Source organism: Rutilus rutilus, assembly GCF_951802725.1.
Source record: "Rutilus rutilus genome assembly, chromosome: 1".
Taxonomy (NCBI): Eukaryota; Metazoa; Chordata; class Actinopteri; order Cypriniformes; family Leuciscidae; genus Rutilus; species Rutilus rutilus.
The window spans coordinates 73,740,206-73,764,244 of NC_140209.1; the positions used below are offsets into that span (position 1 = coordinate 73,740,206).

The window sequence follows — 24,039 nt, forward strand, 5'->3', positions numbered from 1 at the left end:
CCTATAGAAATTAAATCACTATGTAATAATGAAATAATGAATAATTTTAATTTTATTTAAAATAATTGACAAATTCAAAAAAAAAATAATAAAAAAATTATATAGGCCTAAAGGAGCACACACATTCGTTTCGACTGTCTGATCAGCCTCACATTCTGTTCCTGTCAATCATACACGCGATGTCAACCAATTAAACTGCATGAGGGAAGGCCGAGCCAACTCACAGACACACACACACACACACACACACACACACAAGAGATGCGGATAAACCGCGGATCGGGCGGATGACGTGACGAAAAATAATATTTTAATTAAATTCAGGCGGGTGGCGGCTGAAGCAATCAAATGAAAAAAGTTTGCCACTAAGCAAACCTGCAAGTTATGAGCTGGGTTATTTTGTTTCGATATTTGCTATATTTTAAAACAGCCAGTCATTGGAGCCTAACGTTAGGCTACCACTCGTGGAATAGGCAAAGAAAGAAAGGTAAGAAAAAAAGTCGGAAACCTTTGCCCATAAATTAGATGTGCAAGGCAAGCAGGCTAGTTTTCGGGGTGTTATGGACAATCAAAAATGTGAATATTCACGTTGCACTAGCGGTGGACTTTCAGCGAGTTTATTTAAACATTTATTTTTTAAAGAGCCGTTTGTGAGTCAAAAGAGCCGGCTCTTTTCAGTGAGCTGATAAAACGAGCCCGTTCACGAAAAAGAGCCGGCTCTTTTCAGTGAGCTGAGTGAAACGAGCCGGCTCACGAAAAAGACCCGAAATGCCCATAGTTATTAAGTGGCCAGTGTTTCACTTTCCCTCCAATTATATTTTGTTTTAATATCGCGGCGACGTATGTGTGATTACTGGGAACATAATAAAGACTCCTGGACTCGGTCGAGACCAAAAGCCATATTTGGCAAGACCAGTGGCCGAGACCGAGACAAGTCCGAGTCCGAATACCAGCGAGTCCGAGACAAGTCCGAGACCATAGAAAAACGGTCTCGAGTCCGGACTCGAGTCCAAGACCGGACTCGAGTACTACAGCCCTAGTATGCAGAAGTTATTCCACTTCCGTGTTTCTCTTTTCTCGCCATAAATTCGATTCCTCGCCACAGCCAAACCGTTCGAGATATCAAAAATCCGTCCGCAATTTAGCATCCTCAAAGTCTTGACTACATGCACACCGAGTTTGAAGGGGACACAGTGAATTTTCTAGGAGGAGTATTTCACATTCCACAGCAAGCGTTTTCCAAACAACCCATAATAGCCGACTTCCTGTTGGGCTGGCGTAAAACTTGACCAGGGTAAAGTTGTTCGGCCCGATGAGATCTATATGTGTACCGAGTTTCATATTAATTCATGCGAGCGTGTTTGATATATGGATCAAGTTTTAGAACCCCGTTCAAGGGGGCGCTGTTGAGCCCCCCAGCCACGCCCGGGTACCAGCTTCAGCCCGGCCCTGATGGCCGTGGGTTCTGACCTGTGTGCAAAGTTTCAAGAGTTTTTGAGCACGTTAAGGACCCCAAAAGCCCCTGAAACCTTGATTAACAATATAAAAGCAAGAGTCAAATCCCCCCCTCCCCTCACACACACACAGACACAGAGAGAGGGAGAGAAAATTCTTCAGAAAATCCACATTCAAACCAAAATATCTCTCTTCCTGTTGGTCGGAGATGGTTCATGTAAATTAGAAAGTTGTCCGTCTTGATGAGAACAATACACATACCAAGTTTTGTGATTCTAGGAAAAACTAAACCCCCATTTTTGACTAAAGGTGGCGCTACTGAGCCATTCCACCACCCCCGTTTCTGAAACTTTGCACATGTCTACTGGCTAATAAATGTGATGTGTCTGTTGAGTTTCATGCAATTTCAAGTATGTTAAGAGTCTCAAAAGCATCAAAAAAGAATATTAAAGTTTGATGCGTTGCCACGGCAACAGTATCTAAGTTATCAATAATCCTTTCACAGGTTTACATCTGCCGTGTGTCTACATTGTACACATAAAGTTTGAAGCAAATCGGGTAAAAATAAGACACTGATTTCAAAGCATTTTGAAAGTGATGTACTTCCTGCTGCCTGTTGGTGGCGCTATAACTTTGACTCACAATAGTCACATCTGTGCGATCGGCCTCTTACAACGAACACACTGCTGAAGTTTCATCAAGATCAGTTAATGTATGCAGAAGTTATAACACACTTCCTGTTTCATTTTTTCGCCATAAATTTGTTTCCTCGCCACGGCCAAACCGTTCGAGATATCAAAAATCCGTCCGCAATTTAGCATCCTCAATGTCTTGACTTCATGCACACCGAGTTTGGAGGCGAATCGATGAATTCCCTAGGAGGAGTACATTAAATTCCACAGCATGCGTTTCCAAACAACGCTAAATAGCCAACTTCCTGTTTGGCTGGCGTAAAACTTAGAGCACGAAAGTTGTTCGGCCCGATGAGATCTATATGTGTACCGAGTTTCATATTATTACATGCAAGCGTGTTTGATTTATGGACACGTGTTCGGATCCCGTTCCAGGGGGCGCTGTCGAGCCCCCCTGCCACGCCCGGGTACCAGCTTCAGTCCGGCCCTGATGGCCGCGGGTTCTGATGTGTGTGCAAAATTTCAAGAGTTTTCGAGCATGTTAAGAGCCCCAAAAGTGCCCGAAAGGTTGACAAAATAATAATAATAATAATAATAATAATAATAATAAATAATCCTACCGGAAACAATAGGGCCTTCGCCCTTTCAGGGCTTGGGCCCTAATAATAAATAATCCTACCGGAAACAATAGGGCCTTCGCCCTTTCAGGGCTTGGGCCCTAATAATAAATAATCCTACCGGAAACAATAGGGCCTTCGCCCTTTCAGGGCTTGGGCCCTAAATATAGCTGCGAGCAGCGATTACGGGCCCAAGCCGGTGGCACCGCAACCCCGGTGCCTTTAGTTACCTAAAGGCACCGGGGTGGCGGTACCGCCGGCTTTGGCCCTCCATCGCTGCTCGCAGCTATATTTATATATATATATATATACATACATACATACATACATACACATACGTATATATGTATGTATATATATATATATATATATATATATATATTATTGTTCAAAAGTTTGGGGTCAGTAAGATTTTTAATGTTTTTAGGAGAAGTCTCTTCTGCTCACCAAGGCTGCATTTATTGATTAAAAATACAAACAAAAACAGTAATATTGTGAAATATTATTCCAATTTAAAACAGCTGTTTTCAATTTTAAAATATTTTACATAGTAATTCATTTCTGTGATCAAAGTTGAGTTTTCAGCATCATTACTCCAGTCTTCAGTGTCACATGATCCTTCAGAAATCATACTAATATGATGATTGATGCTCAATAAATATTCATTATTATTTTCAATCTTGAAAACAGTTGTGTATAGGTTTTTTTTTTTTTCAAAATGCTTTGATGAATGTAAAGTTCAAAAGAACAGCATATATTTCAAATATATATATTTTTAACATTATAAATGTCTTTACTGTAACTGTTGATCAGTTTAACTCATCCTTCATAAATACAAGTACTGATTTATTTTATTTCTTTCCCCCAAAAATAAAATTTTAATTATTACTAACCACAAACTTTTGAGCGGTAGTGTTTAACGTTACAAAAGCTTTAGATTTCAGATAAATGCTGTTCTTTTGAACTTTCTATTCATCAAAGACTGTACACAACTGTTTTCGACATTTAAAATAATAATGAATGTTTCTTGAGTATCAATCATCATATTAGAATAATTTCTGAAGGATCATGTGACAGTGACGACTGGAGTAATGATGCTGAAAACTCAGCTTTGATCACAGGAATAAATAACAGTTTAAAATATATTAAAATAGAAAGCAGCTGTTTTAAATTGGAATACTATTTTACAATATTACTGTTTTTGTTTGTATTTTTAATCAAATAAATGCAGCCTTGGTGAGCAGAAGAAACTTCTCTGTTATGTGCGCGCCACAGACTGCACGCACGTCCGCTTAGAGTTCCGCCTTTTGCCTTCCGTCAATATTACGTTATTAGAAAAAAATTTTTTTTGAGAATCGATTTTTTGACATTTGTGAATCGATTCAGAATCGTCCACGTCCGCATCGCGATGCATCTAAGAATCAATTTTTTTCTCCCACCCCTAGATTTCATACAACAGGTTAATAAACAGTTACAATTAAGTCACTTACATTTTAGATGCAATGTTGACTGTTTTTGTTCTGTTTCAGCAGCGAAAATAGTTAAACAAAGATCACGGCAGAACCATCACGCATCACGTGTTTTCTCATAACTGAACGATTCAGCATTTTTAACGAATCGGTTGACTCAAAGATTGAATGATCAATCCATAAACATCTGTCTTAATCATGATCGACTCATTCGAACGAATCGTTTGAACGAATGAATCAATGACTCGCTTATTAAGATGGATGCCTGGCGACACCTAATGGCGGTTTAGTGTTGTTTAAAAGCATCATTCTTTCCCACATGTGTGTGATTTGTGTGTGCAACATTATCATTATTTTTCTTTCACTATTATATTAGCGATTTAAAAGCACCCACTCGTGTCACACGTCGATTAACCGGTGGGAAAATATCCTCAGACACATACCTAATAAATGTATATTTAAATACAATATTGGCCTACCTGGTAAAAAGTTTTATATACTATTTTGATGTCCTTTTGGACACAAGAGGGCAGTATAGCCCTATGTTTGCTTTTTTGTTGAACCAAATAGCACTAAATAGCCTGTTTTTAACTTTTTCATTCTTCTTGAATTGCAAAAACAGAATAAAATGGGTTTAGTTGTGATATTTGTATACTTTTATATAGAAATAAATGGTATATAATTACATTTTTAGAAGATTTTTACTTTAATCCCTCGCCATAGCAAAACCGTTTGAGATATTTATTATCCATTCACAATTTAGCATATTTAATGTAGTTTCATCATGTTGAAAAAGTTTGGTACGAATAAAATAAATAGTTTAAGAGGAGTGGCTAAAAATTCAGAGGCTGATTTTGCAAAAAAATTCACATTCAGACCAAAATATCTGACTTCCTGATGGCCAGAGCTATTGAATGTAAATTAGAAAGTTGTCCGGCTTGATGAGAACAATATAGAAACTATTTTTTCTTTACTGTAGTTAAAAGTAACCCCCCCACTTTTGTCAAAAGCATGTTGAAAGTGACACACTTCCTGCTGCCAGTTGGTGGCGCTATAACTTTGACTCACAATAGCTACATCCATCTGATCGACCTCTTACCACGAACACACTGCTGAAGTTTCATCAAGATCAGTTAATGTATGCAGAAGTTATTCCACTTCCGTGTTTCTCTTTTCTCGCCATAAATTCGATTCCTCGCCACAGCCAAACCGTTCGAGATATCAAAAATCCGTCCGCAATTTAGCATCCTTAAAGTCTTGACTACATGCACACCGAGCTTGAAGGGGACACGGTGAATTTTCTAGGAGGAGTATTTCACATTCCACAGCAAGCGTTTTCCAAACAACCCATAATAGCCGACTTCCTGTTGGGCTGGCGTAAAACTTGACCGGGGTAAAGTTGTTCGGCCCGATGAGATCTATATGTGTACCGAGTTTCATATTAATTCATGCGAGCGTGTTTGATATATGGATCAAGTTTTAGAACCCCGTTCAAGGGGGCGCTGTTGAGCCCCCCAGCCACGCCCGGGTACCAGCTTCAGCCCGGCCCTGATGGCCGTGGGTTCTGACCTGTGTGCAAAGTTTCAAGAGTTTTTGAGCACGTTAAGGACCCCAAAAGCCCCTGAAACCTTGATTAACAATATAAAAGCAATAGTCAAATCCCCCCCTCCCCTCACACACACACAGACACAGAGAGAGGGAGAGAAAATTCTTCAGAAAATCCACATTCAAACCAAAATATCTCTCTTCCTGTTGGTCGGAGATGGTTCATGTAAATTAGAAAGTTGTCCGTCTTGATGAGAACAATACACATACCAAGTTTTGTGATTCTAGGAAAAACTAAGCCCCCATTTTTGACTAAAGGTGGCGCTACTGAGCCATTCCACCACGCCCGTTTCTGAAACTTAGCACATGTCTACTGGCTAATAAATGTGATGTGTCTGTTGAGTTTCATGCAATTTCAAATATGTTAAGAGTCTCAAAAGCATCAAAAAAGAATATTAAAGTTTGATGCGTTGCCACGGCAACAGTATCTAAGATATCAATAATCCTTTCACAGGTTTACATCTGCCGTGTGTCTACATTGTACACATAAAGTTTGAAGCAAATCGGGTAAAAATAAGACACTGATTTCAAAGCATTTTGAAAGTGATGTACTTCCTGCTGCCTGTTGGTGGCGCTATAACTTTGACTCACAATAGTCACATCTGTGCGATCGGCCTCTTACAACGAACACACTGCTGAAGTTTCATCAAGATCAGTTAATGTATGCAGAAGTTATAACACACTTCCTGTTTCATTTTTTCGCCATAAATTTGTTTCCTCGCCACGGCCAAACCGTTCGAGATATCAAAAATCCGTCCGCAATTTAGCATCCTCAATGTCTTGACTTCATGCACACCGAGTTTGGAGGTGAATCGATGAATTCCCTAGGAGGAGTACATTAAATTCCACAGCATGCGTTTCCAAACAACGCTAAATATCCAACTTCCTGTTTGGCTGGCGTAAAACTTAGAGCACGAAAGTTGTTCGGCCGGATGAGATCTACATGTGTACCGAGTTTCATATTATTACATGCAAGCGTGTTTGATTTATGGACACGTGTTCGGATCCCGTTCCAGGGGGCGCTGTCGAGCCCCCCTGCCACGCCCGGGTACCAGCTTCAGTCCGGCCCTGATGGCCGCGGGTTCTGACGTGTGTGCAAAATTTCAAGAGTTTTCGAGCATGTTAAGAGCCCCAAAAGTGCCCGAAAGGTTGACAAAATAATAATAATAATAATAATAATAATAATAATATAGCTGCGAGCAGCGATTACGGGCCCAAGCCGGTGGCACCGCAACCCCGGTGCCTTTAGTTACCTAAAGGCACCGGGGTGGCGGTAACGCCGGCTTTGGCCCTCCATCGCTGCTCGCAGCTATATTTATATATATATATATATATATATATATATATATATATATATATATTATACAAACATATATATATATATATATATATATATATATTATACAAACATATATATATACCGTTCAAAAGTTTGGGGTAAGGAAGATTTTCAATGTTTTTAGGAGAAGTCTCTTCTGCTCACCAAGGCTGCATTTATTTGATTAAAAATACAAACAAAAACAGTAATATTGTGAAATATTATTCCAATTTAAAACAGCTGTTTTCTATTATAAAATATTTTACACTGTAATTAATTTATGTGATCAAAGCTGAGTTTTCAGCATCATTACTCCCGTCTTCAGTGTCACATGATCCTTCAGAAACCATTCTAATATGATGATTGATGGTCAATAAATATTAATTATTATTTTCAATGTTGAAAACAGTTGTGTACAGATTTTTTTTCAAAATGCGTTGATGAATGTAAAGTTCAAAAGAACAGCATTTATTTCAAATATAATTTTTTTTAACATTATAAATGTCTGTACTGTAACTTTTTATCAGTTTAACTCATTCTCGATGAATAAAAGTATTGATTTATTTATTTCTTTCCCCCAAAAATAAAATAAAAATTATTACTGACCCCAAACTTCTGAACGGTAGTGTTTAATGTTACAAAAGCTTTAGATTTCAGATAAATGCTGTTCTTTTGAACTTTCTATTCATCAAAGACTGTACATAACTGTTTTCGACATTTAAAATAATAATGAATGTTTCTTGAGCATCAATCATCATATTAGAATAATTTCTGAAGGATCATGTGACAGTGACGACTGGAGTAAGTAAACATCATCAAGTAATCGAGTAAGCATCATTAGATGCTGAAAACTCAGCTTTGATCACAGGAATAAATAACAGTTTAAAATATATTAAAATAGAAAGCAGCTGTTTTAAATTGGAATACTATTTTACAATATTACTGTTTTTGTTTGTATTTTTAATCAAATAAATGCAGCCTTGGTGAGCAGAAGAAACTTCGCTTAAAAATCTTACTGACCCCAAATTTTTGAACAGTAGTGTATATATATTATATAAAAATGTAAGGGATAAGACACAGATAATTTTACTTGCCTGACCTGATTAGAACAATGAAAAAACTTAAATGAAAAAATAACTTGGGAATCACTAAAACGAGGGCGCGATTGAACAGTGGACACATAAAAACATACTCTGTCATTTTGTTCAGAACATCATTCAAACTGCAAAGTGTTAACTTATATTTTTGTACAGTAGCAATAAAACACAACATTGTGCTTTTTTTAAAATACATTCAAGCAATCCGCCCCGAAAATGAAACTAAAATGCTCACGGCTGCACAGGCATTCATAATGGTGCGCGTCCTCAGCGAGGAACGAGCAGAACAGAGTCAACGTTTTTTAGGTCATTGCTCCTTCCATAGGAATTTATTGAAAAAGCTTGCTCTGCTCCGCACCATTATCAATGTCCGTGCGGACGAACATATTTTACTTTCGTTTTTAAGTTAGCGATTAAAAAGCCCCCAGCGGTGTCACACGTCAGTTAACCGGTGGTAAAATATTCTCACCGTCACATACCTAGTATATTTTTATATAGATATAATAGGCCTACCTGATTTTGAACACAAGAGGGCAGTATAGCACTATGTTTGACTTTATTTATTTATTGTTTAGACTAAACAACCATTCTGGCAGTTTTTAAACTTAAACTTCATTCTTAAATTGAAAAAAAAGAATAAAATGAGTTAAGTTCTGATATTTGTATACTTTTATATAGTAATAAATGGTGTATAATTACATTTTTAGAATATATGAGCCTTTTACTGTTTACTTTTTAGACAATACTTTAATCCCTCGCCATAGCAAAACCGTTTTGAGATATTTATTATCCGTTCACAATTTAGCATCATTAATATATTTTTATCATGTTGAAAAAGTTTGGTGGGAATAAAATAAACCACTTAGATAAAGGTGGCTAAAAATTCAGAGGCTGATTTTGCAAAAAAATCCACATTCAGACCAAAATATCTGACTTCCTGATGGTCAGAGCTAATGACTTTAAATTAGAAAGTTGTCCGGGTCGATGAGATCAATATATGAACTGAGTTTTTTTTTACTGTAGTTAAAACTAACCCCCCCACTTTTGTCAAAAGCATGTTGAAAGTGACACACTTCCTGCTGCCAGTTGGTGGCGCTATAACTTTGAATCACAATAGCCACATCCATCTGATCGGCCTCTTACCGCGAACACACTGGTGAAGTTTCATCAAGATCAGTTAATGTATGCAGCAGTTATTCCACTTCGTGTTTCTCTTTTCTCGCCCTAAATTCGATTCCTCGCCACGGCCAAACCGTTCGAGATATCAAAAATCCGTCCGCAATTTAGCATCCTCAAAGTCTTGACTACATGCACACCGAGTTTGGAGGGGACACGGTGAATTTTCTAGGAGGAGTATTTCACATTCCACAGCAAGCGTTTTCCAAACAACCCATAATAGCCGACTTCCTGTTGGGCTGGCGTAAAACTTGACCAGGGGAAAGTTGTTCGGCACGATGAGATCTATATGTGTACCGAGTTTCATATTAATTCATGCAAGCGTGTTTGATATATGGACCAAGTTTTAGAACCCCGTTCAAGGGGGCGCTGTTGAGCCCCCCAGCCACGCCCGGGTACCAGCTTCAGCCCGGCCCTGATGGCCGTGGGTTCTGACCTGTGTGCAAAGTTGCAAGAGTTTTTGAGCACGTTAAGGACCCCAAAAGCCCCTGAAACCTTGATTAACAATATAAAAGCAATAGTCAAATCCCCCCCCTCCCCTCACACACACACAGACACAGAGAGAGGGAGAGAAAATTCTTCAGAAAATCCACATTCAAACCAAAATATCTCTCTTCCTGTTGGTCGGAGATGGTTAATGTCAATTAGAAAGTTGTCCGTCTTGATGAGAACAATACACATACCAAGTTTTGTTGCTGTTGATAAAACTAACCGCCCCATTTATGACTAAAGGTGGCGCTACTGAGCCCCTCACCACGCCCGTTTCTGAAACTTTGCACATGTCTACGGGCTAATAAATGTGATGTGTCTGTCGAGTTTCATCCAATTTCAAGTATGTTAAGAGTCTCAAAAGCATCAAAAAAGAATATTAAAGTTTGAAGCGTTGCCATGGCAACAGTATTAAAGATATCAAAAATCCTTTCACAGGTCTACATCTGCCGTGTGTTTACATTATACACATAACGTTTGAAGCAAATCGGGTAAAAATAAGAGGGTGATTTCAAAGCATTTTGAAAGTGACACACTTCCTGCTGCCAGTTGGTGGCGCTATAACTTTGACTCACAATAGTCACATCAATGTGATCGGCCTCTGACCACGAACACACTGCTGAAGTTTTATCAAGATCAGTTAATGTATGCAGAAGTTATAACACACTTCCTGTTTATCTTTTCTCGCTATAAATTCGTTTCATCGCCACGGCCAAACCGTTCGAGATATCAAAAATCCGTCCGCAATTTAGCATCCTCAATGTCTTGACTTCATGCTGACCGAGTTTGGTGTGGATCGGATCAATTCCCTAGGAGGAGTACATTAAATTCCACAGCATGCGTTTTTCAAACAACCCATAATAGCTGACTTCCTGTTGGGCAGAGCTAATAACTTAGAGTGCGAAAGTTGTTCGGCCCGATGAGATCTATATGTGTACCGAGTTTCATACTAATACGTTCTTGTATGTGTCCAAGATTTAAGATTGTGTTCTAGGGGGCGCTGTTGAGCCCCCCTGCCACGCCCGGGTACCAGCTTCAGCCCGGCCCTAATGGCCGCGGGTTCTGACCTGCGTGCAAAGTTTCATGAGTTTTTGAGCACGTTAAAGGCCCCAAAAGCCCCCGAACCCTTGAAGAACAATAATAATAAATATAGCTGCGAGCAGCGATTGCGGGCCCAAGCCGGTGGCACCGCCACCCCGGTGCCTTTAGTTACCTAAAGGCACCGGGGATGGCGGTGCCACCGGCTTTGGCCCTCCATCGCTGCTCGCAGCTATATTTATATATATATATATATATATATATACACACACACACACACACACACACATATATATATATATATATATGTATATAAATATCTATATATATACATATATATATATATGTATATAAATATCTATATATATACACACACACACACACACACACACATATATATATATATATATATATATATATATATATACTTATATATACGTATATATATATATATATATAAATATAAGACAGAAAATTTTACTTGTCTTACCTTATTCTGATTTTATGATACACCCAAAATATTCCACAACAAATCCTTTAAATTTAATGTAAAAATAAAAACGAAAGTAAGCAGTGTTGGTCTCACGTAACCCTCTCATTAGAATCAAAATGTTTCAATATTTGCGATGTATTTGGATGCTAAACTATTCTTTATTATAGGCTTTGTACTTCACTCGTGTTCCAATATCGATGGAAAAAATCATCCTCTTCACACGCGCAAAAATGTTCTTGGAAACATCACAGTGGAGCTCTGCTTACTGTGAATGGTACAGATTGTACTACTGACTATTTAAACAGAGCAGTGTAATTCGTTTATGTTAGGTTGACTATTTTTATTATTATATTGTATTAGGGCTATAATGAACAGGCTGCGATGTCAAGATTGCAATTCTGGAATGTGTGTGTGTGTGTGTGTGACGCGGTTGCGGTTGAACAGTGGACACAAAAACATAAATAAAATGTTTTAGTTAATTCCTACATCCATAGGAATAAATTGAAAATGCTCGCTCTACTCCGCACCATTATCAATGTCTGTGCGGACGTCTGTATTTTACTAGTATATAGTATACTATAGTTAGCGATTTAAAAGCGCTCAGTGGTGTCACACGTCGATTAACCGGTGGGAAAATGTTATCACAGTCACATCCCTAATATATTTATATTTAAATACAATAGGCCTACCTGAAAGAGAATTTTACTTGCCCGACCAGAGTATAGCCTGATTAGAACGTCAATAACAAAAAAATAACTTGGGAATCACTAAAACGAGAGATTATTCTAATTTCATTACATTCATTTTAAGTTGCAATCATCAGTTAATAATAAATGTATTACTGATCAATGGTAACAAGGTTGCACTGCTGAGGCTCATGCTGCTTCTCCAGGAGAATTGTAAACAAATGAGCACAGCACACAAAAAAGCAACCCAGTTAACAACATACTGACTATAAAAATTACAAATATGGAGTTTTTATATATTTTATAACATATGATAGAGTTAAGCAACCTCACTTGACGAGTAGGCAACTATTTCCTGAATACAATCACGATTGAAACTGTGACATTGATTTCATACAACAGGTTAATAAACAGTTACAATTAAGTCACTTACATTTTAGATGCAATATTGACTGTTTTTGTTCTGTTTCAGCAGCAAAAATAGTTAAACAAAGATCACAGCAACTTGTTTTCTCATTACTGAATGATTCAGCATTTTGAAACGAATCGCTTGACTCAAAGATTCAATGGTCAATCCATAAACATCTGTCTCAATCATGAATGACTCAGTCATTGGAACGAATCATTTGAACGAATGAATCAATGACTCGCTCATTAAGATGGTCGCCTGGCGACACCTAATGGCGGTTTAGTGTTATGTTTAAAAGTATCATTCTTTCCAACGTGCACCATTATCAATGTCCGTGCGGACGTCCGTTTTTTTACTTTCACTTTTATATTAGCGATTTAAAAGCACCCACTCGTGTCACACGTCGATTAACCGGTGGGAAAATATCCTCAGACACATACCTAATAAATGTATATTTAAATACAATATTGGCCTACCTGGTAAAAAGTTTTATATACTATTTTGATGTCCTTTTGGACACAAGAGGGCAGTATAGCCCTATGTTTGCTTTTTTGTTGAACCAAATAGCACTAAATAGCCTGTTTTTAACTTTTTCATTCTTCTTGAATTGCAAAAACAGAATAAAATGGGTTTAGTTGTGATATTTGTATACTTTTATATAGAAATAAATGGTATATAAGTACATTTTTAGAAGATTTTTAGTGTTTCCTTTTTGGACATTAATCCCTCGCCATAGCAAAACCGTTTGAGATATTTATTATCCATTCACAACTTAGCATATTTAATGTAGTTTCATCATGTTGAAAAAGTTTGCTACGAATAAAATAAATAGTTTAAGAGGAGTGGCTAAAAATTCAGAGGCTGATTTTGCAAAAAAATTCACATTCAGACCAAAATATCTGACTTCCTGATGGCCAGAGCTATTGAATGTAAATTAGAAAGTTGTCCGGCTTGATGAGAACAATATAAAAACTATTTTTTCTTTACTGTAGTTAAAAGTAACCCCCCCACTTTTGTCTAAAGCATGTTGAAAGTGACACACTTCCTGCTGCCAGTTGGTGGCGCTATAACTTTGACTCACAATAGCTACATACATCTGATCGGCCTCTTACCACGAACACACTGCTGAAGTTTCATCAAGATCAGTTAATGTATGCAGAAGTTATTCCACTTCCGTGTTTCTCTTTTCTCACCATAAATTTGATTCCTCGCCACAGCCAAACCGTTCGAGATATCAAAAATCCGTCCGCAATTTAGCATCCTCAAAGTCTTGACTACATGCACACCGAGTTTGAAGGGGACACGGTGAATTTTCTAGGAGGAGTATTTCACATTCCACAGCAAGCGTTTTCCAAACAACCCATAATAGCCGACTTCCTGTTGGGCTGGCGTAAAACTTGACCAGGGTAAAGTTGTTCGGCCCGATGAGATCTATATGTGTACCGAGTTTCATATTAATTCATGCGAGCGTGTTTGATATATGGATCAAGTTTTAGAACCCCGTTCAAGGGGGCGCTGTTGAGCCCCCCAGCCACACCCGGGTACCAGCTTCAGCCCGGCCCTGATGGCCGTGGGTTTTGACCTGTGTGCAAAGTTTCAAGAGTTTTTAAGCACGTTAAGGACCCCAAAAGCCCCTGAAACCTTGATTAACAATATAAAAGCAAGAGTCAAATCCCCCCCTCCCCTCACACACACACAGACACAGAGAGAGGGAGAGAAAATTCTTCAGAAAATCCGCATTCAAACCAAAATATCTCTCTTCCTGTTGGTCGGAGATGGTTCATGTAAATTAGAAAGTTGTCCGTCTTGATGAGAACAATACACATACCAAGTTTTGTGATTCTAGGAAAAACTAAGCCCCCATTTTTGACTAAAGGTGGCGCTACTGAGCCATTCCACCACGCCCGTTTCTGAAACTTTGCACATGTCTACTGGCTAATAAATGTGATGTGTCTGTCGAGTTTCATGCAATTTCAAGTATGTTAAGAGTCTCAAAAGCATCAAAAAAGAATATTAAAGTTTGAAGCGTTGCCATGGCAACATTATTAAAGATATCAAAAATCCTTTCACAGGTCTACATCTGCCGTGTGTTTACATTATACACATAAAGTTTGAAGCAAATTGGGTAAAAATAAGAGGGTGATTTTAAAGCATTTTGAAAGGGACACACTTCCTGCTGCCAGTTGGTGGCGCTTTAACTTAGACTCACAGTAGTCACATCCATGTGATCGGCCTCTTACAACGAACACACTGCTGAAGTTTCATCAAGATCAGTTAATGTATGCAGAAGTTATAACACACTTCCTGTTTCCATTATTCGCCATAAATTCGTGTCCTCGCCACGGCCAAACCGTTCGAGATATCAAAAATCCGTCCGCAATTTAGCATCCTCAATGTCTTGACTTCATGCTGACTGAGTTTGGAGGTGATTGGATGAATTCCCTAGGAGGAGTACATTAAATTCCACAGCATGCGTTTCCAAACATCCCATAATAGCCAACTTCCTGTTGGGCTGGCGTAAAACTTAGAGCACGAAAGTTGTTCGGCCCGATGAGATCTATATGTGTTCCGAGTTTCATATTATTACATGCAAGTGTGTTTGATTTATGGACAAGTGTTCGGATTCCGTACCAGGGGGCGCTGTTGAGCCCCCCTGCCACGCCCGGGTACCAGCTTCAGCCCGGCCCTAATGGCCGCGGGTTCTGACATGCGTGCAAAGTTTCATGAGTTTTTGAGCACGTTAAAGGCCCCAAAAGCCCCCGAACCCTTGAAGAACAATAATAAATATAGCTGCGAGCAGCGATTACGGGCCCAAGCCGGTGGCACCGCAACCCCGGTGCCTTTAGTTACCTAAAGGCACCGGGGTGGCGGTACCGCCGACTTTGGCCCTCCATCGCTGCTCGCAGCTATATTTATATATATATATATATATATATATATATATTATACAAACATATATATATATATATATATATATATATATACACACCGTTCAGAAGTTTGGGGTCAGGAAGATTTTTTATGTTTTTAGGAGAAGTCTCTTCTGCTCACTAAGGCTGCATTTATTTGATTAAAAATACAAACAAAAACAGTAATATTGTGAAATATTATTCCAATTTAAAACAGCTGTTTTCCATTTTAAAATATTTTACACTGTAATTAATTTATGTGATCAAAGCTGAGTTTTCAGCATCATTACTCCCGTCTTCAGTGTCACATGATCCTTCAGAAATCATTCTAATATGATGATTGATGGTCAATAAATATTAATTATTATTTTCAATGTTGAAAACAGTTGTGTACAGATTTTTTTTCAAAATGCGTTGATGAATGTAAAGTTCAAAAGAACAGCATTTATTTCAAATATAATTTTTTTTAACATTATAAATGTCTGTACTGTAACTTTTGATCAGTTTAACTCATTCTCGATGAATAAAAGTATTGATTTATTTTATTTCTTTCCCCCAAAATTTAAATTTAAATTATTACTGACCCCAAACTTCTGAACGGTAGTGTTTAATGTTACAAAAGCTTTAGATTTCAGATAAATGCTGTTCTTTTGAACTTTCTATTCATCAAAGACTGTACACAACTGTTTTCGACATTTAAAATAATAATGAATGTTTCTTGAGCATCAATCATCATATTAGAATAATTTCTGAAGGATCATGTGACAGTGACGACTGGAGTAATGATGCTGAAAACTCAGCTTTGATCACAGGAATAAATAACAGTTTAAAATATATTAAAATAGAAAGCAGCTGTTTTAAATTGGAATACTATTTTACAATATTACTGTTTTTGTTCGTATTTTTAATCAAATAAATGCAGCCTTGGTGAGCAGAAGAAACTTCGCTTAAAAATCTTACTGACGCCAAACAGTAGTGTATATATATTATATTAAAATGTAAGGGATAAGACACAGGTAATTTTACTTGCCTGACCTGATTAGAACAATGAAAAAACTTAAATGAAAAAATGGAATCACTAAAACGAGGGCGCGATTGAACAGTGGACACATAAAAACATACTGTCATTTTGTTCAGAACATCATTCAAACTGCAAAGTGTTAACTTATATTTTTGTACAGTAGCAAAAAACACAACATTGTGATTTTTTAAAATACATTTAAGCAATCCGCCTAGAAAATGAAACTAAAATGCTCACGGCTGCACAGGCATTCATAATGGTGCGCGTCCTCAGCGAGGAACGAGCAGAACAGAGTCAACGTTTTTTAGGTCATTCCTCCTTCCATAGAAATTTATTGAAAACGCTCGCTCTGCTCCGCACCATTATCAATGTCCGTGCGGACGAACATATTTTACTTTCGTTTTTAAGTTAGCGATTAAAAAGCCCCCAGCGGTGTCACACGTCAGTTAACCGGTGGTAAAATATTCCCACCGTCACATACCTAGTATATTTTTATATAGATATAATAGGCCTACCTGATTTTGAACACAAGAGGGCAGTATAGCACTATGTTTGACTTTATTTATTTATTGTTTAGACTAAACAACCATTCTGGCAGTTTTTAAACTTAAACTTCATTCTTAAATTGAAAAAAAAGAATAAAATGAGTTAAGTTCTGATATTTGTATACTTTTATATAGTAATAAATGGTGTATAATTACATTTTTAGAATATATGACCCTTTGAGTGTTAGCTTTTTAGACAATACTTTAATCCCTCGCCATAGCAAAACCGTTTGAGATATTTATTATCCGTTCACAATTTAGCATCATTAATATATTTTTATCATGTTGAAAAAGTTTGGTGGGAATAAAATAAACCACTTAGATAAAGGTGGCTAAAAATTCAGAGGCTGATTTTGCAAAAAAATCCACATTCAGACCAAAATATCTGACTTCCTGATGGTCAGAGCTAATGACTTTAAATTAGAAAGTTGTCCGGGTCGATGAGATCAATATATGAACTTTTTTTTACTGTAGTTAAAACTAACCCCCCCACTTTTGTCAAAAGCATGTTGAAAGTGACACACTTCCTGCTGCCAGTTGGTGGCGCTATAACTTTGAATCACAATAGCTACATCCATCTGATCGGCCTCTTACCACGAACACACTGCTGAAGTTTCATCAAGATCAGTTAATGTATGCAGAAGTTATTCCACTTCGTGTTTCTCTTTTCTCGCCATAAATTCGATTCCTCGCCACGGCCAAACCGTTCGAGATATCAAAAATCCGTCCGCAATTTAGCATCCTCAAAGTCTTGACTACATGCACACCGAGTTTGGAGGGGACACGGTGAATTTTCTAGGAGGAGTATTTCACATTCCACAGCAAGCGTTTTCCAAACAACCCATAATAGCCGACTTCCTGTTGGGCTGGCGTAAAACTTGACCAGGGGAAAGTTGTTCGGCACGATGAGATCTATATGTGTACCGAGTTTCATATTAATTCATGCAAGCGTGTTTGATATATGGACCAAGTTTTAAAACCCCGTTCAAGGGGGCGCTGTTGAGCCCCCCAGCCACGCCCGGGTACCAGCTTCAGCCCGGCCCTGATGGCCGTGGGTTCTGACCTGTGTGCAAAGTTTCAAGAGTTTTTGAGCACGTTAAGGACCCCAAAAGCCCCTGAAACCTTGATTAACAATGTAAAAGCAATAGTCAAATCCCCCCCCCCCCCCCCCTCCCCTCACACACACACAGACACAGAGAGAGGGAGAGAAAATTCTTCAGAAAATCCACATTCAAACCAAAATATCTCTATTCCTGATGGTCGGAGATGGTTAATGTAAATTAGAAAGTTGTCCGTCTTGATGAGAACAATACACATACCAAGTTTTGTTGCTGTTGATAAAACTAACCCCCCCACTTATGACTAAAGGTGGCGCTACTGAGCCCCTCACCACGCCCGTTTCTGAAACTTTGCACATGTCTACTAGGTAATAAATGTAATGTGTCTGTCGAGTTTCATGCAATTTCAAGCATGCTAAGAGTCTCAAAAGCATCAAAAAAGAATATTGATGTTTGATGCGTTGCCATGGCAACAGTATTAAAGATATCAAAAATCCTTTCACAGGTCTACATCTGCCGTGTGTTTACATTATACACATAAAGTTTGAAGCAAATCGGGTAAAAATAAGAGGGTGATTTCAAAGCATTTTGAAAGTGACACACTTCCTGCTGCCAGTTGGTGGCGCTATAACTTTGACTCACAATAGTCACATCAATGTGATCGGCCTCTGACCACGAACACACTGCTGAAGTTTAATCAAGATCAGTTAATGTATGCAGAAGTTATAACACACTTCCTGTGTCCCATTATTCGCCATAAATTCGTTTCCTCGCCTCGGCCAAACCGTTCGAGATATCAAAAATCCGTCCGCAATTTATCATCCTCAATGTCTTGACTTCATGCACACCGAGTTTTGAGGCGAATGGATGAATTTCCTAGGAGGAGTACATCAAATTCCACAGCATGCGTTTTCCAAACAACCCATAATAGCCGACTTCCTGTTTGGCTGGCGTAAAAAGTAAAAGTACGAAAGTTGTTTGGCCCGATGAGATCTATATGTGTACCGAGTTTCATATTATTATATGCAAGCGTGTTTGATTTATGGACCAAGTTTTCGGACCCTGTTCAAGGGGGCGCTGTTGAGCCCCCCTGCCACGCCCGGGTACCAGCTTCAGCCCGGCCCTGATGGCCGCGGGTCCTGACCTGTGTGCAAAGTTTTAAGAGTTTTCGAGCATGATAAGAGCCCCAAAAGTGCCCGAAAGGTTGACAGAAAAATAATAAATAATAATAATAAATAATCCTACCGAAAACAATAGGGCCTTCGCCCTTTCAGGGCTTGGGCCCTAATAATAATAATAATAATAATAATAATCCTAACGAAAACAATAGGGCCTTCGCCCTTTCAGGGCTTGGGCCCTAATAATAATAATCCTAACGAAAACAATAGGGCCTTCGCCCCTTCAGGGCTTGGGCCCTAATAATCCTACCGGAAACAATAGGGCCTTCGCCCTTTCAGGGCTTGGGCCCTAATAAATAATCCTACCGGAAACAATAGGGCCTTCGCCCTTTCAGGGCTTGGGCCCTAATAATCCTTAGAAGAACAATAGGGCTCTGCGCCCTTTCAGGGCTTGGGCCCTAATAATAATCCTAACGAAAACAATAGGGCCTTCGCCCTTTGGGCTTGGGCCCTAATAATAATCCTAACGAAAACAATAGGGCCTTCGCCCTTTGGGCTTGGGCCCTAATAATCCTACCGGAAACAATAGGGCCTTCGCCCTTTCAGGGCTTGGGCCCTAATAAACGGAGCAAAAACAATAGGGTCCTCTCACCATCGGTGCTCGGGCCCTAATAATAATAAACAGAGCAATTCCAAGAGGGTCCTCACACCATCGGTGCTCGGGCCCTAATAAATCAGAATCAAGTCACAAGATGAGGAGCAAATGTGTGCAAAATGCCTAAAGTGCAGGGGAACATATATTCAAAACACAAGCCACAAATAGTTAGATTAGAATAACCCTGACAGATCAATAAATAAATAAAAATAAAGAAATTATTAAAATAACAATAGTAGGCAGAATTTTCAACTTTGTCTTTTTAACTGCAGAAACAACAATAAATGCTAAACTGGAGTGGCAGTCTTTTTAGCTAAAAATGTTCACAGCCTCCAAAAATCAAATTACAACCGGCTGAAAAGTGTTAAATCACTTGTACCCTAACGTTACCTGATCGAGAGAACAAATGCAGTCTTTCACTCTGTCTGTGTCCGTTGGAGTCTTTTGTGCACGCGGATAAAATACATTCTAAAACACTTAACGTGAAAAACGTTTAACGACTTAATCTCCTAAAATAGTTACATTAAAATATCAGATTATGTAAAGATAACGCTTTACTATAGGAGGAACGCATTGCGTTCATATTCTGGGTTCATCTGCTTATCTGCACATAGTTTCTTAACCCCCTGAGGTCGGCGGTATCGCCGGCGATACCAGCTCGCTTTTTTTTTATCAGTGTAAAAGAAACTCATAAATACTCTGTTGACTTTGATTTTCCATAGGAGTTTCATACATCAATCGATTCTGTTAAATGTGTATTATTTTTCTGTATACTCACAATAAAAACAAAGTGTTGTGCTTTTCGCCAAATTAAGAAAAATAATCACGGAGCGAGTTCTGCCTTCTCTCTTTCCGTGTAGTCCATTCTGAAACGCGTCCGAAAATGAATCATAACTCAGCGAATACTTCTCACACAGGCACGTGATATATGTCTTTATGAAGCTTGAAATCTCTTCTTTTAAATGAAGTAATTAATAAAAAAAACAAATGTTTTCAACTCATGTAATCCGTTTGAAAGCAAGGAGAGGTACCGTTTTTTCCTTCTGCCTAATTATCTCTATAATGAACTGAGGCCGCCCCGCCCCCGGCGCTATTGACATGGTAAATAGTTTAGGTGATCTATGCTTCGCACCCGCCCCCCGATCAATGCCTTGAAAAGACGAAGTTTCATCAGATCAGATTCACTGATAGTTCATCGCGTTTAGAGAGGATGACGTTTAAAGACGCCCTTCAGATGATCCTGGACAGCGAGGAATAACTCACCTTGGCTTTTCCTCAGAGGAAGATTGTAACTCAGACGAACGGCAGCATGTTCAAGAGCGAATTGATCACGCCGAGTAAACACCGAGTTTTCACGTGAGTACATATGTGAACTCAAGTGGTCTAGTGGTAGAACATTTGCCTAGCGTGTCAGAGGTTCTGAGTTCAAATCTGCACTCATATGTTTTTTTTTTTTTTTTGTCAAATCAGATTATGTTTATCAGTGGTTGTATATCAGGCAGAGACATGTGTGTGTGTGTGTGTATTTTGTTTTGTAATTTCACTGGAACGAAAAGAGAGTCTCCACAACGGATTGAAGCGCGCGTCCGAGTGAAGACTGCGCGAGCCTAAAACAAACACAGTATCCGCGTCTGACTCGCGGGAATCCACGGCGCAAACCTGTGAGGGGCTGTGTTTTCTCGTTTATATTCCTTTTAGCATTTTAGCATTTATATTCCTTATAATAAAAATGAAAGACCTATGTTACAGACATATGAAAGACAACATTTCGTTGATTAGTTTTGGATAGATTATACATTTTTACTGTAAAATATCTGCCACCTCAAATAAGCTTTTATTTGCCAATTTTTTTGTCAAAAATAATCAAATAATCAATCAAATCCTTAACTTTGAAATATGTATGATAAAATGTATACTTTAGTTTGTACAAAGAAAGATTACACTTGAATTGTTGTTTATTTAAATATTTACAAGGTAGATGTAAACAAACTATTAAAAGGTAAATATAAGCCTTTTCTTTAAATAATTTTTATTGTGTTTTATTAGTGACAAATTTGGGGAGAAGATAAATATTCCAAAACTGAAAATACAGTATGAGAATTAACTGCACAATTACATGTTTTCCTTGGATATTATAGGCCAAATTGCAAGCACAATATGTGGAAAAATAAAAAAGAATTGAGATGCTTCCAACTGTTGCTCTTGCATTCTTGTGGCTCAGTGACTCACCTGAATGAATGGCTCATTAAGTATGCGGTCCTCAGGTGTGAACCACTAAATATGCATGATCTGTGACGCCCACTCGGCATATGGCCTTTCCAAACAGAAAGTGCTTTGCAAAATTCAAATCAATGTATTGTGTTATGTGAAGGATTTTTTTTTTGCCATTACTATGTTTATAAGCAACTGAAAAAAGCACAAATGTCAGGGCATGTCAGAACATCTCAAGGACCCCAAAAACACCTCAGACCCCAGAGGGTTAATAAAGTGTGTACTGTGTACATACATTAAGCCACGTTAAAGTGCCTTTTAAGCGTTTTAAAAGCTTTTTTCACGTTAAGCATTTTAGAATGTCCCGTGGAAAACCAACTTGTTAACGTTGGCCGGCAGAAGTGCGATCATGGTTTTCCTGATGCTAAATCCAGCCTTGGAGAATATCCTTTCTGATGGTGTACATCCACACTTTAGATTTTCTTATCCCAGACATTGTTAAAGATTTAAATCCTTGCCGCCAAGACGCTCCTCTGTCGGTCACGGATTGAAAGTGAAACTTAAATCTGTCACGGGGTGTTTGGATTTATTCACGCACGTTAAAAAATATTTATTAAAAGCTTCTTTCTTTGCACATTTTTATATATAGCATTATCATAATAGGCTGAATATTAACGTATTGACAGATAACTGGTAGTTCTATGTGAAATCAGACATTGAGCGCCCTCATATAGCCAAAGTGGCATGATCCTCGTTTCATAACACCTCTGCGAAGATTCGACCGTGAGATCGGTAGTCGAATCAGGCTCCTCCAATCGAAGCATCGAATCTTCGACTATTCGGGGTCACCCCTAATATATACAGTATATACTTTTTTTTTCATCAATCTCTTTATTAAATTTTGAACATGAAATAAGAACAAACAAAGTTCCCCTTCACATACAAAGAAAAAAAAATACAAAAACATAAACACCTAGAATCAACAAAAATAAACGACAAACAACATAGTAACAATGAAAAAAAAAAAAAAACGAAAAAAAAAAAAAAAAACACATTAACTAATAGCTGTGAGTGACGGTCCAAGAACTACTGCCCAGTCATTTGCAGCAAAAAACGTGGGACACTAAGTTTACTCAGGATTGTCTGGGAAGGTCAACTTCCCAACATATTCAAAAAAAGGGGGTATATATATATATATATACTTTTTAACCACAAATGCCCGTCTTGTACCATCTCTGAGATGTGCCACGTATTACATCATCACGTATTACATCAGGTCACGTCATCAAAAAATGTGTTTTGGGGTTTCATGACCCTTTAAAAATGAAATGAAATGAATGTGTAAACATCAATACATCAACAATTTCAACCTTTGTATTGTTACAGTGTTGGTAGTATATTTAAATGAACAATGTGTAGTCTTTCTCCATGTTACCTTTACCTTGATATCCCTGTTTATTTGTCAGCAAAAGTCTGCTGGATGAAGATGAACACGTTAGTTGATCATCATAGATCTGAGTCATTTTCTCTTTCTGTCTTCAGTCTGTATGAATGCAGTATTACAGAGAAACAGAGTCTCATCCTGACTTCAGCTCTGAAATCAAACCCGTCACACCTGAGAGAGCTGGACCTGAGCGTGAATAAACTAGGAGACTCTGGAGTGAAAAACCTCAGTGATCTACTGATGAACCCACAACTCAAGCTGGAGAAACTACAGTTAGTATCATTATACTGTACAGCAATTACAGTGTGACTGAAGATTATTTATTTGAAGACAGCAGGGCTTATGTTTCAGTGTTTATAGCAGTGCACTTTCTGGGTTTCCCCTATTGCTCACAGGGGGTTAAAGTGGGATGTGAGTGTGCCGTACGGACTCTTATTCTGGCTGTACTGAAGACGAAGTGGTTTGACCAATCAGATGAAAGGGGCATTTCAGCGCCGCCCACATGTGCAAACGCAATCAGGGTATCTTCCGTCCATTTAATTTCCTATTTGAAATGAAATAAGCAGAAACGAGAAACGGCGCCTTTATTAGTTT

The 24,039-nt window shown here is 38.3% G+C and overlaps 1 protein-coding gene across 1 annotated transcript in view; it reads left to right on the forward strand.

The window, feature by feature from the left end:
* Positions 1–24,039, forward strand: part of LOC311305800 (uncharacterized protein) — a 1,224,369-nt gene that overhangs the window by 375,774 nt on the left and 824,556 nt on the right. The window contains exon 8 of the mRNA XM_084433678.1: positions 23,544–23,717. Coding sequence (XP_084289804.1) covers positions 23,544–23,717 — 174 coding nt within the window. The remainder of the gene's footprint in view (positions 1–23,543; positions 23,718–24,039) is intronic.